General features: G+C 42.6%; 1 protein-coding gene across 1 annotated transcript in view; it reads left to right on the forward strand.

The window, feature by feature from the left end:
* Positions 1–18,700, forward strand: part of CPED1 (cadherin like and PC-esterase domain containing 1) — a 215,442-nt gene that overhangs the window by 41,339 nt on the left and 155,403 nt on the right. Inside the window, exons 3-4 of the mRNA XM_077807831.1 lie at positions 5,068–5,174; positions 8,781–8,856. Coding sequence (XP_077663957.1) covers positions 5,068–5,174; positions 8,781–8,856 — 183 coding nt within the window. The remainder of the gene's footprint in view (positions 1–5,067; positions 5,175–8,780; positions 8,857–18,700) is intronic.

Raw genomic sequence — 18,700 nt, forward strand, 5'->3', positions numbered from 1 at the left:
ACGCCTCGTTGTTTTTACGAGACTATAATGTGATAATTGCGAGGCTGGGAGCCAATCAGATTGCTCCATTTTATAAATCCACTTTCAACTTCCAGAGTTCTAACAGGAACCTCTCCGGTAGGGGGGTCCATGGAATCTCGGTGCTTTAACCTTAAAAAAAAATTGTAGTAAGATTATTTTCTCACAGTACAGAGTTTGATACTCTAGTTCACTTTGACCTATGATATCAGAAGTCAAAACTCCTTAGAAGTCTTTTAAAGCAAATGTTAATGTTTTCATTGGTCTCTGCATTGCTGTTTCCACTAGCTGCTTAATATTTCTTCCACTCTAGAAGCCATTCTGATCAAAACATGTTTATTTTTCTACTCAGATTAGTTCTTTATACATCTCTGATTAATCACCATTTTAGCAGTTCCAAGTGGTCAGTTCTGAGTACAACACTCATGAGAACAATGTTATCTTACTACCACCTACTCTCTGGATGAAAAATTGGATCTGTATACTATATCAACAAGAGGTTCTTTGGAAAGCAGGCTATTGGGTTGTGCTTTGTATGGCAGGCACCCTGTCTCAGCAAGAATTAGACTAACTAAAGGGGGCCCTGAATGGAAGGTGTAAATACTTACTGACACTGAGCCTGATCCCAACATGTGCTAAGCGCCTTTAACTCCCACTAATTCCAGTGGGAATTGAGGGTGTTTAGCACCTTGTTGGATCGTCTGAGCCAGTTCTATGCACATTCTTGTGCTGGTTGAACTAAAGGTGTGATGTTGCATCGATGTAGTTAAACTGGTGCAACTTTGTGTGCGGACACTTTTACGTCTGTTTAAAATGGGCTTAGAGCAGTTTAGCTTGTCCTCGTTAAATAAAAGGCAAGCTACACTGCCGTAAGCCAGATTTAAATTGATGGAGAATGTCCACACACAGTTGCACTAGTTTAACTAATGACAGGTTTCAGAGTAACAGCCGTGTTAGTCTGTATTCGCAAAAAGAAAAGGAGTACTTGTGGCACCTTAGAGACTAACCAATTTATTTGAGCATGAGCTTTTGTGAGCTACAGCTCACTTCATCAGATGCATACCGTGGAAACTGCAGCACACATCATATACACACAGAGATCATGAAACAATACCTCCTCCCACCCCACTGTCCTGCTGGTAATAGCTTATCTAAAGTGATCATCAAGTTGGGCCATTTCCAGCACAAATCCAGGTTTTCTCACCCTCCACCCCCCCCACACACACAAATTCACTCTCCTGCTGGTGATAGCCCATCCAAAGTGACAACTCTCTACACAATGTGCATGATAATCAAGTTGGGCCATTTCCTGCACAAATCCAGGTTCTCTCACCCCCTCACCCCCCTCCAAAAACCACACACACAAACTCACTATCCTGCTGGATATCCAATTTATTAACTCAAATAAATTGGTTAGTCTCTAAGGTGCCACAAGTACTCCTTTTCTTTTTAGTTTAACTAAATGGGTGCAGCATTACCCCTTTAGCTAAAATGGTGCAACTTGTGTGATTAGACAAGCCCTTAAAAAGCCTGATGTAAGTGCAATATGAACTTTGTTGCTCCCCAGTCAATGCAGTCACTCTTACACAACCCTTGACTAAGGGAAAGAGATGCATGCATTCCATTACTCATTAACATGCCAAATGCTGCTCATCCTAGGCAAGTAGCCCCACTGAAATTTAATGAGGCAAGCTGGATTTGGCCAAATGTGCATAAAGCCTTTTGAAGAAGAAAAGATTTGTACAAATCATTCGTAGCTTTGTTACCGTTCAGTCTTCCTCATACAGGTTTTAAATGATTAAAAAGTTAAATATCTTTTTGAACCCTCTCCTTCAAATCCCTCCTCAGAACCACACTGTGATGTCGACAGGAAATTGCCACTGGATAATGGTTAGAGAGAGGGCTAGTGTGGGGGTTGTTAATATTCATTTGTTTAAATGATTTGGAAACATCAAGGTTATGCACATATGGCCTGTGTTGACATGGGATCATATTACTGTTACTCTTGTCCTCCCTTCCTCCTTTTCCTGGGTTGTTTTCACATATTGTCTTGCTTTAAATTACATTGTAATCTCTGAGGTAGGGTCTATGTCTTCTTGTGTGTTTGTACAATGCCTACCACACCAGCGCCCCATCCCAAATGGGACATTTGAGTGTTGCCGTAATAAAAATTGTAATAATAACCCTTTCAATGCCCTGTTGCTTTACACTGTCACATGTACAATATGAGGGCGGAGCTATGGTCTAGTGTATGTATGCTGCACACCTTCATTTCCCACTGAAGTGTTTGCACGCATGATGGGTGACATGGGACAGTTTGTAGCCTATGGGTGTTCATATTCGATTCTGCTCCGGGGTGAAGCATTTGTAATAACAAATATGTATTTTATATTTTAACTGTAAAACCAAACAAAAACAGTTGGTAAACTGTGGCTGACTAGAGATTTACTGGTCTATCTGAAGGGCCAATGTCATCATCGCCTTTTGGTCTGAAGCCAAGATGCAGTACTAAATAGACACCCCCTTTTGGGGAGTACGGTGTACTCCTATAGGTAGGTCCTGGTTCAGTTCTGATTGTGCTGCTTTGAAGTAATGCATGCTTAGATGTCTAATTATCCTAATTGCAAGCATAAATAATGGCAGGCATAGAAAGCAGAAGCCCAGCTGAGCCTGAAGATTTGTCCCTAAATGGCAACAGCTCTGTTCCTAGGCAGCGGGGTTAGAAATGAGTATCCTTTTCTGAGTCTTTTTGTTTTGTTTTATTTGTAAACACATCTGGATCAGTCTGTTTCCTAAAAGCAAACATTTTGCACTATAGTATCTTTTTGAGGCAGGGATCAAACTCAACTCTGGCTGGGAGATGTAGCAATATCCAGAGAAGGGGAGATGAACTCCATCAGAGATCGGGTAATTCCTACTCCATCCCTCTCAGTTCTCACACATCTAGACATAATGTTTTATATTCAGTTATAATGATCCATTAAAATGTGTTTACTAGTCAGAGACTTAACACTGGGCTTATCTGATAGTTATGACTGGTGAAGATCACAGTATTGGTTATTAATGCTATAAATCTTTTGTTCCAAAATGAAGTATTTCTTAGTAAGTTTTTTGTTCTCTGAGAGTTTGTTTGTTAGTTATATACGTCCCTGGCATATCTACTTAATTTTTTTTGTTTCATAAAGGGGCACCTACTCAACTCTGTCACACCCAGATTTTACTTACCTCGAATTCATTATTTTTATAAAGCATTATTTGTTTTCCTGACGTAGAAATAATATCATTCTCCAATAATGGATGCAACTTAAATAAAACCGGAGCTCTTAAGCTTTGTAGCCCATTCACAGAAAATGAAAGGTGCTAATTTGCTCTACAATCATGGATGCACATTCTACACACTCATTTGATATTAAATTGGGGCCATCTCGTTAACCCTCTCACAAATCCTCCAACCAGCCTTGTGTTTGGTGGTGGGATCATAGTGGGAAATAATTAATTACATTTTGGGGAGAAAAGGCTGCAAAAAATTGTTATGCAGGCTGTCACAGGGACCAAGCCTTTGGGTTGACTTAGACAAGTAAAGGGTCCTCCAGTCTGGGCAGCATGAAATAAAATATATTTAATGTTTCCAACTATGGTGGTAGGAACAAAAACTGACCTGCACCACAATAGTTACCAAGAGTTTAGTCCCAAATGGCATTAGATTACTAATGGCAACTCTGGCTTTAGTTTCCATCTTCTGATTTCCCTTCTGACTGCCCCTTCTGAGATTCTTGTTTCTGTCTAGCTTCCTGGCCACAGGTGCTTACCCATTTACTGCTTCTCTGCTCCTGTGCATTCAGCAGTGCTTGGCTAATCTGATCGTTTGAAAGAGATGGGACCAGTCTAAATTGCTCAGAATATCTGAGAGAGAAACCATGCCAAAACTTTAGCTTAGGGCAGGTCTACACTAGAAGCGCTATACAAGTGCAGCTGCACCAGTGCTTTATGCCAATGGAAGAGCCCTCTCCCCTCAGCATAATTACTCTACCTCCATGAGAAGTGGCAGCTATGTAGGCAGGAGAGCGTAGTGCCAGTGTGGATAGCACTTAAGTCGCCGTAACTTGTGTTGCTCAGTGGGTGTCTTTTTCACACCCCTGAGCGACATAAGTTAGATCGATTTAAGCGGTAGTATAGAACTGCCCTTAGACAGCCTTAAACTTACTTGTACCCACTTTTCCATTGTGTAGGGGAGTGTAACTTGGTGTAACTTACTGTTCTTTCTTCTTCCAAAATCAGTGTCCCATCTCTGACACCAGTGTTGCTCCCCGGCTGAGTGGTGGCAAAATTCTGGGGTCTGCTGGGTCAGCTTCCCAGTGAGGAAGGCAATCAGTAACTCAGAGTCTAGGTATATTCTAAGTGTTACTTGCTTGACTTTATACAGCAGTCCTGAAACAGAGATGGTGACAAATGGTATGCTGGCAATCCAATGCCCAGTTTCCAGGTAGCAACTGTGTACCAAGAACTGAGTCTAGCAGAGCAAACCACCTTGCTGCTTCCAACAGCTTCCTCTGCACAGAACCTTAGAGCCAAATCCACAACAATAGAAGCATTATTTGCAATGCTTAAAACTAGCTAATGCTCAAAGAAAAAGAACTTGGAAGATTATGAGTAACCATGACATCTGCCATAAAATTATACATGCTGGGAAGCTGGACGTGGAAAAAGAGAAGATTAAATCAGGAACTTTAATTTAGCACTTCCCACATACTTAATGTATAAATTATACCATCTTAGATCCATGCGTCAGGGGAGGGCTGTGAGGAGTTTTACGTTCATCTCCGAATGCATCAGCTCTGAATTTGGCCCAAATCCTGGAACTAACGAAACAACAAAATTGTGGTGCTGGATAAAAAAACCAAAGCACCCCACCCCTACCCCCGCACTTAGTAATGTATTTAATACTCTAACAAGTCTGCTCGTCCTCGTGATTTGGCTCTGTGTATTTTTCTATTGAGGCTGGAATCATGTAATGTTTTTTTCTCAATATGTTTCTGTTCCTTTTGATAGGCGAATTAAGCTCTTGGGACCTTCTGATTTGCTTATCTTCCGGGAAAACTGATGATACAGACTGCTTTCCAATAGATGAGTTCCATCAGTTAGAATTATTCCAGAAGGTAAAGTATTGACCTGCCATCTTTCGTTTGGAATACCCCACATTTTCAGCACCCACTAACAAAAATAGTGTTCAATTGTCAATTTATGGTTTAAAAATGTGGTTCATTAAACTGTAAAGCCGAGCCGTATTTCACTGCCCACCAGGGATGTGTATCGTATTTGCATTCTTGTAGATATCCTATCCAGAGATCAAGAGCAATGTCTTCATGCTTTCAATTTGTGTGTAGTTTAATATGTTGATGTTCGTAGAAATTGAAAATTGTTACAGTTGGATGCCATGTTTTGCTCTTTCCTAATCTGAGCTTCTGGACTCTATGCCACACTCAAAATTCAACTGTCATGCATCACAAGAAATATAGAAGTAAAAGCAAATTGTAACAAATGTCTCTTTGAGAGAAAAAACTTTAGGAAGGCCGAAAACCAGCTCGAAAATACATTCAGCTTTTCAGAATGATTGGGGACCAGTTCAGCCAAATGTGGGCAGGAGTTGTGCCACTTATGCAAGGGCTGGGTTGGCTCTAGGAATTAAAATAAATATCTATATATATATTTATATATATATACACTTGTCATTTTACAAATGTAGAACAAGCATCTCTCCAAACAATGACCTTGGTCCTGCAACTGACAGCTTGCAGATGGACTGCTGCGCCCGTGTGGAGCCTGACCTGGAGTCCTTTCGGACCTGGATGGGCACAGCAGTCTTGCACACATTCTGTCAATTGGAAAATCAGTGCCAGTATTAGTTGTCTTTTAAGGATGTCTATAATTGGCCCTCACTTTTTCCACCTGAATTTTGCACATTACAGGCACAAGTTAGGTTACTTAGTCATTGGGGTACCTGATTAAATATCTGACTTGCAGGTGCAAACATCTAAGTGACTTAAATTGCACAGTTATTTACACCTGCAAAATTGTGGGAACAAAAATGCAGGCCTAATTTTAGACTCTCAATTTCAAAAATTTGGCACAAACAATAATTGCAGGCACAAAATTGCATTCTCAAAAATGAGGGTGCACAGCAATGAAAGGGTCTTCTGGAGGGGTGGATTTCTTCCACAAAGCTTATTAGTGAGGATGAAATCAAGACTGGATGTTTTTTCTAAAATATGTGCTTTATTAATTATTTTGGGGTGCTTCTAGGGCCTGTGTTATATAGGAGGTCTGACTAGATGATCACATTGGTTCCCTTCTAGCCTTGGAATCTATAAGTATCCTCACTGATTCAAGAACAGTTCTTCATATGTTATACCAGTACATATGTCATTTGTATTGACTGTCTGATTGGGATCTTGATCCTGCAAAACTTATGCACATGTGTAACTTTACACTTAGGAGTAGGCCTACTCTTAGAACCAAGGACCAGATTTTAAAAAGTATTTATATGCCTAGAGATGCAGATAAGTGCCTAATGCAATTTTCAAAAACACCAAGTTGCCTAACTCCCAGCAATTGTAGGATTTTTCCATGGGAGTTAAGCACCTAGATACTTTTAAAAATCCCATGAGGCACCCATCTGGTTCTTTAGGTGCCTAAATACCTTTAAAAATCTGGGCTGAAGCCCTTTGATTGTAAATTCCTTGAAGTAGGGACGGTATCTTCCTTTACAGCTATACAGCAGAGAGAACCAGTTTGGCACTCAGTATTTGTTTATTTAGATTTACAATAAATATGCACAGAAAGCACCTAAATTTGCCAAATATTAAACATATGATCAAATCAAAAAATAAAGTAAAAAAATAACGACAATGGGAGGCAAAAAATAACAACAGTGGGGCAGGAAAAGGTGCTCAGAATGAATCTCATGTGGGGGTTGAGAGAAGCACCAGCCACCTCTTCGTGGTAGGTTTTGCCCTGCTCTTGCCTAATGGGGTTTCAGCAACCCTACCAGGTGCCTCCCTGGCAGTTGAAGATGAGGGAAACATTTACCTGATTTATTCTGAAGATCTTGTAGGGAAAAGAGCCCCCTCCCATGGCCCAGGACAACAGAGCTAACTCAGGAATGGCTTGTATATGTAAATTCCTATTAATGGCAATTGTGCACATGATTATATAAACAGTTTGGCCAAGATTTTCAAAACTGAGTGCCACAGTGAGGTTGCTAAATCAATATTTAGGGAATTAATGTACCGGCCTGGTTTTCAAAAGCACTGAGCTTCTAGTCTGCTGCTAGCACATGCTCTTGGAGTACAATGGTTTCCAGCGTACCTAGAGAAGAAGCCAAGTGCCAGCAAGAGTCACTGCCGTTAGCCCAGGACAGCATTTCTCTATCAAAATTGTATTGACACTTAATTGAACCGGAGTGGTACCCACTATCATTCATTTCAGCTATAATTGTCTTTATTGAAAGCCAATATCTTGCACGTGGTAGCAATACTGAATATTAGATATGTCAGGGCACATTATGTAAAGTTATGTAAACCTAAAGTAATTTAGGATGGGGGGAAAAATGAGCAGTGTTACTGATTAATTATTATTCATATAAAATCACACTGGAATCCAGTACCATGAATATGGTTCTGTTCCTGTGCGAGCTGGGCTTAGCATAAGATGCCATCTGCCAACTGTTGTTTAGAGATGGAATGATTACCCCACAGAGTATGCTTTTGTATGATATTTTACTACTAATTCTTAGATCCCTAAGCCCACATAACAGAACAGTTAGCAAACAGAGCATTGGAAATATCTCTTGGTCACTGAAGACAAACCAACCTAATGCCTTTGAAATTGTGGTACATTTGCTTTCAAAGATATTTAGGGACATAAGAGTGGAAGGGACCTTTCTAGGTGATCGAGTTCAGTCCGCTGCTATCTCAGACAACCTCATTGTATAATCCTGTTCATAAATTTACCAAGCTACATCTTAAAACTAGTTAGGTTGCTTGCTCCCACTACTCCTGTTGGAAGAATCTCACTCCTCTGGATGGTTAGAAACCTTCTTCTAATTTCCCGCCTTATTTCTCCATTAGGTGCCTTAGTAAATACTTGACTGCTGACACAGCCTATGAATCCATCTGACCATTGTAGGTATTTATAAGTATCCCATTACCTTTGTTTTGGAGTACCTCAATATCTTTAATGTATTCATCCTCACTATGTTTAATGTGAGGTAGGGAGGTGCAATCATCCCTAATTCCCAGATGAGAAACTGAGGCACAGAGAAACTAAGTGATTGCCCTGGGTCACAAGGGACGTCTGTGGCAGAGTAGGAACTTAGCATAGGTCTTCCACATCCCAGGCTAACACCCTAAACATTGGATCATCATTCCTCTCTGTGTGCTCTTCCTGTGCTATGAATGAGGGTGATGTAGAGGAGCAAGAAGCTTTGGAGGCGGAAACTGCAGGAATGACAGAATCACTGTGTCCAGGAGGAGGAAAAACAGTCTGAAACTTTGCCTTGTGGTGGTTGTGGAGGAGGATCTCCCACCTCAGAGTTATATTTTCCAGGTCACAGGGAGCAGCAAAGGGTCAAAATCAATGTTGACATCAATAGGAGTTTCACACATGAGGTGTCCCTGACAAATTGTACGAGAAAACATGCAGGGCTCGTGAAAGACAGTGCATCTACTGATGAACTCACTAGAACATCTGTGTATTATTTTCAGGTGAATACACTCCCAGAGATTCAGCACCTGCTTTGCAGAAAAGAAGGATTATGCCAGATAATTAGAGCGTTCCCAGGTAATCCTCCATTTTGTTTGTTTGCATAAATGTTGAAGATAGTTGACCTGCTTAGTAGTGAGGCTGATATTATGTGTGTTGGAGTTTTCATACTTGTATATTCTTTTTTCAACAACTTTTAAAAACAAGACAGAATATGAGTGATAATCCATTTCAGACATCTCTTGAAAGTAATTTATAGTAATAAAGGATCCTTTTAACTAAAGCTACTGCATCATTTAGCCATTGCAGACTGGAAAAGTCAGGTTTTTTAAGAATACAAAAGTCCTATTTGTCAGGCTATATTGTGTTGTTCCATGGATTGGTGTTTATCCTTCAAAGTTCTTGGTTCAATGGAATATGTTTATCCAGTTTTATAAAAATGTTTTGGCATGAAGGAGGAGTAGGAGTTGGAGCTTGGTTTCCAGCCCGAATGAGTTTACTGATAAAAAAGTCTTTGTACATTAAGTTCATCAACCAGAAAAATTCAAAGGTTACGGGCCAGCTGCCAGGGAATCCTTGTTTACTATGGGTGAAATTCAGCCCAGAGCAGGAGGTCTGCACAAAGCCCTGTGCTCTATGTTAATCCCTAGTTAAACCCTATGGAGGCAAATTCTGATCTCATTTACACCAGTGAATATCCAGAGTCTCTGGCAGTATTCTGCATTTACGCCATATAACTGAGATCACACTGGCCCTGTGCTGAGTGCATAACTATGTCTTAAGTGATGCCCTATCCCTAGTGTGGGCCCTTTGCTCTGGGATGTTCATTAGAGGGAAGTCTGATGTAATACAGATTTTGGACAAATCAGGATAGATTTGTCAAAGTTCCAAGGATTTCAGAAATTGAATTTATTTTGTAACAGTCTGGCTTTGAAACATTTTGGTCAGCTCTGTTATGCTGTTTGGACAATGGCCAATTAAAACAGTTTTATTATTTTGTTGCCACAAAACCACAAACATAAGAGGCACTTGCCACACAGAGAGATTTCCCCTCCAAGTCATATTCTTTAATTGGTGTCCATAAATTGTTGTAATAGTGATCTCATCGCACACACGTGGTGTCTGAAACTGACTCTGGTGCTCTGCTTCTCTTGTACGTAAGGGCGATTTTTAAACATCTGATTGATCCTTTCCATCTTTATATCATTATTACTTCACAAGATAAAGGGCTTTGTCTTGAGAGGTGCTGAAGTCCCACTGAAAACACTGGGAGGTGTGGGTGCTCAACATTTCTTGGGACTCAGGCCCTTACTCACATAGACTGTGTCTACAATGCAGGTGTGACTGCAGCTCAGGTAGGCAGACCCACACTAGTTTTAGCCTCGCCAGCATGGCTAAAAATAGCAGTGAAGACATGGTGGCATGAGATTCACCGTGGGCTGGCAATGCAGGTACATGCCCAGGGTCCCAGGAGGGCTTGGACAGCCTGTGTTGGAGCTTGTGTCACCATGTCTTGCCTGCTATTTTTGACCATGCTAGCGATATTAAAGCTAATGCAGCTATGCTTACCCAAGCTGCAGTTACACGTGTAGTTGCGTTATAGACCGTCTCAGTGTCTGATGATGATTTTGGTACTTTATAAAGACATGGTCAAGTAGTGTAGGCCTGTAATTGCAGTTTTGTAAACAAAGGTTTTTACCAAAACAAATACAAAAATACATATCTTTAAGATTTTTTTTAAATGTCTGACTGTTTTTAATCTACATGTTCCTCTGAGAATTGAGAAACCAAACAGAATAGCATTGTCCTGCTGCAGGAGAACCAGAAAGTGAAACCAACCAGTGTGGATTCACTGTCCAAGAGGAGCAATAGGCATAAAATAAACCAACAGTATAAATGGTGAAAAGAGAGGGGGTTGATCCACCAAGATTTCAGATCCCTCCCCGCTATCCCAGACAGCTAGCTTTTTCCTCCTTCCTTTCCTTGTCAGCACTTCCTAGCAGACTTTTCCTCCCTGCCCAGACAGCAGAATTGCCAATAGTCTGGATTTAGCTGATTAGGCTCCTGGATTTTGAAATTATCGCAGGGAGGGACAGTTTTGGTCAATAGCCAGGCTCTCCCCATGCAGCAGCACGTGGGAATTTTTCTTTTAAAATCAGAGTTGGCCTGCTGCTTCTGTCATCTCTGCCTGTGGGGGAACTCACCCGTTCCTGTGGGAGATGGCCAGTCAGCTTGTATTTACCATGTATTCAGCATTTAAAGGGTGTTAGCTATGTAAGAGAACAAGTAAAATGCCTGGTTGCTACCCAGAAGAGCTTACAGTGTACTAAAAGACAAGATGAGACAGGGCAAGGGGCTGAGAGGATGGGTTCACAGCTATAAGATTGTGTTTCCATTGAGAGGTTCTGACAACTTCATAATGCTTATTTCCTTTTTAAAATGATGTATTTTAGCTATAGCTGTTACCAGACCAGAGGTGTGGGTATGTAAAAGGAGGGTTGTCTGCTGTTGCTTTAAGAGTAAAATGGGCCCCGTAGCATGCCTGTAAGGACACACTCTCTGTGAGTTAGTTCAAATGGACGTTGTTAACAGGACAAGACTCTGTAGTTCTTGTTTCTTTGTTTTTCCCCTTCACTGTAAAATAGTGTAACCAGACTGAAAACACATTTGTTCTTTGTGTATGGGAAACCATCATGGGAGGGATACTGGGGAGTTCTGTGTGGGGTGGGAGAAGAGAGGCTGTGGGGGGAGACGTAGGGTGAAAGGGAAGAGGTAGGGTGATGTGGAGGAGGAGGGGGTCACAGGAATGTAGGAGGATGTGGTCATAGAGGGTGGGTAGGATCAGCTAGAATGAGAGGGAAGGGTTGGGATGAAGCATGGTGAGAAAGGAGGACAGTTGCTGGATGCTGGGCAGGTAGGGCAGTGGGGGAGAGGATTATGCATAATATTGGCAGCAGATTTTAAAGTCCAGTGTGGAAGACATTGGTTAATATCAGGAGGCTTGGGCTGGGAAGGCTGGATCCTTCTGCTCCTTTAGTTGGTGGTGGCTGCTTGTAGGAGTCTCTGGGGAGGGAGCTTTTCAACCTGCTGCTCCTGCCTACCTCATGCTCCATGTGGATGTGTTGGGCTGGTGCCGCACAGTCATGCAGGCATGGCTTCTGCATGGTCTGGTGGAGGTTCAGGAGGAGGCCCTAAAACTCAGCTCCATGGTTCTGCTGTTGCTGAATCTGGTGGGCAGCCACAGGGCTCTCTGAGATAGGTGCCTTTAAGGGCCACCTAAGAGGCTACTTCTGGCTTCAACTCTGACAATTACTGCGGAGGGGATTTAGGATTCTTGGGCCCAGTGCCCCATAGAAGCTGCCGTGTGGTCAGAACTGGGTGGGTGCCATGGAACTCCCTCTCCCTACAAAACGCTAGACAGATAGAGAAGGAGAAGACACAGAGAGACAGAGAAACCCCATGCCCCACCCTGACAGTGCACACACAACCTTCTGTTTTAGAGTTTTCCCTGGGAAAATATTGGGATTATTGGTAGCAATGAGACGGACTCCCTGACATTCCTCTTGCCTGAGCGGTGCAGTCCAGGCCTCTGCAAACACGCTTTACATTCTTTCCCCAGGGTCCAGCCTGTGCTGTTCCCATCTCTTTTCTCATCCAAGCCAGCAACTGTGTTTAAGTGGTACCTTTGCCGCGTGCAGGCTTGCTTGCCTCCCTGATTATGGTGCTGTGTGCTGGGCCCCTTTTGGAGTGGCTGCAAGATACGGTACACTTGCTTCCTCTCCCTTGGGGAGCTGGCAGCGTGCTCAGGGTATTCATTCACTCATGTGCAATGTTCTCTGAACACCAGCTAGCGGCCACAGCCTGTCGGCCTTCCCCTGGCCCTTTGTTGACTCAGTGGCCAAAATGTGACAGTGACATGACCAAGGGGTGGAGTGCAGCACACTGAAATCATGAAGCCCTCCACTATTCTCTGATGCTACCTTCTCCTGCAATTCCATCGCTGTAGCAGGCAGGTGGCTAGCAAAAATTAATTTAATTAATTAATTAAAGCTGTTGCTTTTCCCTCCTTTCCCTTTGCCTTTGCATGTTGCCACCTGACGTGAGTGGCTGCGGTTGGGGGGCAAGGCGGCATTCCTCACCTTCTCCTGTTATCCCTTGGGCCACAATTGTGGTTTTGTAGCAGCAGGTGGTTGGCTAGCAGCAATTGTCTGAGAGGCATGCTGCTTATTGCTGCTCTGCTCTGACTCACTACCAGCTGCTCTGACTGTATGTGCGTTCGGTCCCCTCTAATTACTGGGCCTAGAGCCAAAGTTCTGCCACAAATCCACCCTTGGGAGCTTTAAATTATAAATTAAACATTCTTTCCATTTTAATAATCTAAAATGCTAGTGACAGGAGTGTACATTTTCAAAAATAGATTTGCTTTTGTTTGCCAATGTGCCTTTAAAAATGTCTCCATACAAGTAGGCATCACAATGTTGTGGCTGTGGGCTGTGTGCTATGACGCTCTTTTGAAACTCAGGAATGCTAAACCTGATCTATTTATATATCTATTTTTATCTTATTTAGATTATAAACTCTCTGGGGCAGGGATTCTCTGTTACTATGTATCTGTACAGAGCCTAGCACTGATCTCAGTTTGGGCATTGAGGCAAATCTGTAGTAATAATAAATAAATGTGATGTGTTTTGAAAGAAAAAGTTTAAAAGAGAAACGAGTTTAACTACTTGGTCTTTGCTCATGTACCACACTGTCATCTACTGGATTATTAGGATATCATTATGCATGTGGATTTTCACGTTGTGCCAACTTTTTCATTATAAGTCATTTTTTCCAGAGTTTAATAACTGGTCTGTAAACGTTGGTTTTGGTATGCAGCATGGTTCACATAATCCTAACCTCAGAGGAAGTTGTTTTGGAAAATATCAAGCTAATCAATCTCTCTTTTTTTCATTGTAGTTATAAGTGTGTTACAGGAAAAAGAAGGAGACATTTGAATGTAAAGACTCATTTTTCTGCATGTGTCACTCAAAACAGAATTTTAAAACAACAGATATGGCAGGTTATTAGTCCCTAAGGTGAAGTAATTTGCTGATGATTTTTAGTAGTAGTTTTGAAATAATGAGGAAGTAGATAGTCATGGCTGTCCTTCTCACTCTGAAAGTTCACAAATATTATTTAGAATGGGGTTCAGTAGGTTTTAGCCCATGAGTTAAATTCTTTTCTGTCAAGATCTGGTTGGCTGCAAACTGGATTTTTCTTCAGTCACATTTTAGATAATGATTACCTACATTTTCAATAGTGACCAGTCATTTGAAGTGGCTCAGTTTTTGGGAGCTCAACTTGAGATACCTTAAGGGGGGCAGATTTTCAGAGGGTGGGAGCTCTGCACTTTTTGAAGATCACATTGGAGTCCAAATCACTAGTCAGTTTTGAAAATTTAGGCTGAAGTATTTAAAATAAGCATCTTTTTTTCTCTTGGCCTAGGCCACAGCAATGTGCACACCACAAAAAAGCTAAAAGCATGTCAAAGTAGTGACAAAAACAGTAAACATCAGGGGTGAAATATTGACCCCACTGAAGTCAATCGGAGTTTTTCCATTGACTTCATTGGGGCCAAGATTTACCACACGATTTTTTACATTGTTTTGCATACTCAGTGTCGCCTTAGTTTTCAGAGGCACCCATTCTCGATGGATGTTTCAAGACACATGATAATATTTCATCCTTAAAGGTAGATTTTCTGGTTTTCTTTCACTACCTTAGGTTGCATGGTGGGATCACAGAAAATCATGGATCTTTGTTTCAGAACAGTTGACCTCTTCATCAGATAGGTGCGGAAGCAATTTGAGTGGAATGGGCCTTTTTTGCTTGATGAGCACAGCCTTCCCTCAATCCATTTTATTCCTAGTAATTCAACGCCTTATGGTCTCTGTAATCACCACTACTTTTTAGTTTTTTGCATCTGAATATAGCTGTGCTGCCCTAGTAGCAAACCAGGGAACAAACTGCTACTCTAGGTTGCTTTCCTGCACCCACCACATCATCACTTTAGCATTCCCCAAACTACGTTTCAGACAATTTGCACTCATCCATACCCTAATCTCACTAAGATGCTGGCTGAAACAGTTGACTGCACTTTCTAGTAGGGTGACCAGGTGTCAGCACCCTTATCCCCCCCGCATCACTGCATCCCTCCCCGTCCCAACCCCCTGCACCCCCATCACTGCATCCCTCCCTGTCCCAACCCCCCACCCCATCCCCCCTCACTGCATCTCTCCCCCATCCCATCGCATCCTGCCTCCCACACCTACCCATCCCAGCCCTGTACCCCTTACAGCACTCTTCCACCCATCCCCTCCACCTCCCAGAGCCGCCACCCCCATGTCCCTCACCCCCAACACCCCTGCATCCCATTCACCTCATAGACTTCTGCACTCCCATATGTCCCTATATACCCCTGTGCCCCCCACATCCTCATGCACCTGTAGCCTTCTGCCTCCCCTTGAATCCCCATCCACCCCACATACCCCCCACAACACCTCCTCTCTCTTTCACTGCCCCCTCTCACCCCCACCCTGTTCTAGTCTTTGCCTTTTTTCCCTCCCCATCCTCTCTCCTCCACCCCCACCCCCACATTTTCTCCCCTCCAGCCCACCCTCCTCCCTTCCCTGGGTGATTTAGGCAGCCTCTGGAAAAGTATATGAAAAAGGGTCTCTGTGTAGGCAAGTGTGTGCATGCATGCATTGTATGTGTGTAAGAGACTGTGTATCTTTTGTGTAGGGAGGTGTGTGTATTGCTGCATGTGTGTATACCTGTGTGAATAATATTTGCAGCCTAACTCTTTGACTTTTATTCCTTTTGCTGGCTTGTGCACAAAAAAATTGATGACATAAAATATGTGTGTATTCATTTCACAACAAGTTTTTAAAAGAGAAGGGAGCTCTAAAAGAAATGTATTATTTCTCAGAGAGTGAATGTTGTTGACTAGTAATTGCAGAAGAGCCAATGTATCAGACATTTCTCCCCATCTTTGTCTAGCTACATTATAAACTCTTTGTTGCAGACTCTCTCTTTTTATGTGTCTAGCACCCAGCACCCTGGAGCCATGATCTTAGTCGGGGTCTCTAGGCACTAAACAACAATTGTAATAACAAATAATGTGTAAGTATATGTGTTAGTGCCTGCTAGGTGTGTACATATGAATACACGTGTAGGTGTGGGAGTCTTTTTTTTTTTTCAAATTTATTTGTATAGGTATCTGGACAGGTGTGCATTTCTGTGGCTGTGCTCTGTGGATTCGTATTTGGGCTTCAGGAGTGGGCCTTTAATGGACCCATTACAGCTGTGATAATGTGTGGTCCTAATTCCACACATAAAATTACAATAACTTCAGGGACCAAAAAACATGGAGCTGGTTATGAAAAATGGGAAGAGGGGAGGGAAAGAATCATGAACACCTTTGTGGAAATCTCATTTTTTAAAAAAATTACCCTTTTTGACTATTTTGCTGCCAGCTCTAGCGTCCTGTAACAAATAAAACCTGAACTTAGCATCATACATCTGTCAAAACAATAAATATGCCTGTTTGGGCCTTGCAGTGAAAATGAGCACGTGAGTGAGGGTGGGGGAGAGCAAGCAACGTGTGGGGGGGGGGGATGGAGTGAGCGGGGGCAGGGCCTTAGGGAAGGAGCAGGGCAGTGGGCAGGGCAAGGATGTTTTGGTTTTCTGGAATTAGAAAGTTGGCAACTCTCTAGGCTGAATGGAATACAGGTATATAAAGCTGAGTATCCTTCGCGTACTGAAAGCATTTCATTCCATATATCCTCACCTGCTGTCCAGACAACCTCCCATACTCACAGAATAAGAGGGATGACGGCAGAGGATCTTGTAATATCCCACATTTCCTTTAGGCAGGAAAGCAATTGTCTGACACTAACCTTTGGGAACTCTGCGTGACACGAATGGAATCGTGGAAGAGGAGTCACAGCCACTTCTGATGGGCATTGTAGTTGCATCAACACTTCATAATCCAGGGTATCAAAGATAGCTGAAGGATCTAATTAGTATGAGCACCTGATCTTTATCCATCACCAGGAGAAGATCATCAGCCAGTGCTACTTGTGGTTGGAACCTGGAGTGACAGGGTCAGGGAAGTCAGTGGCATACGAATACTCTGAGAGTTGTCTCACACAACCTTTTCCATAGGCTTAACCAGAACTAGAAGCTTAGGTACTGCTTGATAGTGTCAAGAGATGGCTGTTTGAATAAAGGCCAAACGTGCTTCCTTTAAAGCTGTTGGCTCCCTGCCCTCCTTAAAGGAGGCACTGGCAGTCTCCATCAGCAAAGAACTGGACCTCACCAATCACGGGATCCATGCCACAGGTTATGGCACGAAGTTCTCCCAACGCATCTAGAACCACTGACTAGAACCATTGGCTGAAAGTTAGGCAGAGAAGACCTATCATTAGTCCCCTCCAGGTACTGCTGTATAGATGCAGACAGCTCACTGAGGATTATTAGCTTGTTCTCCCTCTCTGTGTTCTGCATATAGATCCTGCTAGACTCAGGCTGCCATGAAGGCTGGTGAAAAGAGGCAAGGAAGCAGTGCACAAGGTCTCCATGCAGATGGCTTGGTCTCCAATGAGTCTCCCAACAACCATAGGCTTCTGGGGCTGAAGCCCCTTCTTGTTCTATAGGGGCCTCCCTCCTGCCCCAAGAAAACAATCAGACCTGCCAGGTTTGATGTGCTGAGTTTACAGTCTGCTGTGTGGGAAAAAACAATTTACAAGATGTTGTGGCCAGAAGAAAGTGCAGCATTTTCAGTTCTCTTTCATGCTCCTTCCCCCTGCTTTGTGTTTCATTAAACAACGATGAGTTCCTGAGGTGACTCAATGGGTCTTGAAATGTTTCTAGCAAACCTGACAATTGATGGACAGCTTAGAAACAAGACAGACTTTATCCTGCAGTGATAGAAGCCTTAATCATTCTTTGCCCTGTGTTTCAAATCTGTCAGTTGTAGATTATTATGCCTTGAACACAGTAAAAACAAAAACAAAACAAAAGCTTTGTCCCAAAAACTAAGGATAAAAAGGGGGAAGGCTCAGGGAAAGGACTCATCTACGTAGTCTGTGCAGTGCACCATGTATCTCCTGCAGTTTGTATTTTTTAATTTGTTGTCTGTTGCCAGTTGTCAGTTCAATATGTGGGTCTCTCACAGCCAATTAATTACACTTACATATTACCTGAGGGCGATCATTGCCAACTTAATTTGCTGTTACCTATAATAAGCAGAATCACTACACATCCATCTGCAGCTCTGTGATCCACTTATCGCACCAAGTACTGGCCATGCCAAGAGCCATGTAAACAGTGCCCCAGGTGTGCTTGGGGAGTCTTAATTAATCTAAAAGCAGTTTTACTTATTGGAGTAGATTGATATCAGCTCTGCTGTTGTTCATACTTGTTAACTCAGCAGTTCTTTAAATTGTGTATGATTGAGTCTCCCCTTGGACCTATGAACTCTGAACTATTAGGACAAGCAAAAGATGGGAAAAAAGCATAGTCAGGTAAAAATATTTGAAGGATCACCATCAGGAAGTCTCATAGATTCACAGACTTTAGGGTCAGAAGGGACGATAGTGATCATCTAGTCTGACCTCCTGCACATTGCAGGCCACAGAACCTCATCCACTCCTGAAATAGACCCCTAATCTCTGGCTGAGTTACTGAAGTCCTCAAATCATGGTTTAAAGACTTCAAGTTACAGAAACTTCACCATTTATACTAGCTTAAAGCAGCAGTGCCCAGTGCTGCAGAGGAAAGTGAACCCCACCCCAGGGTCTCTGCCAATCTGACTTGGGGGGAAGTTCCTTTCTGACCCCAAATATGGTGATCAGTTAGACCCTGAGCATGTGGGCAA

The sequence above is a fragment of the Eretmochelys imbricata genome, chromosome 1 (assembly GCF_965152235.1).
Source record: "Eretmochelys imbricata isolate rEreImb1 chromosome 1, rEreImb1.hap1, whole genome shotgun sequence".
In the NCBI taxonomy this organism is placed as follows: domain Eukaryota; kingdom Metazoa; phylum Chordata; order Testudines; family Cheloniidae; genus Eretmochelys; species Eretmochelys imbricata.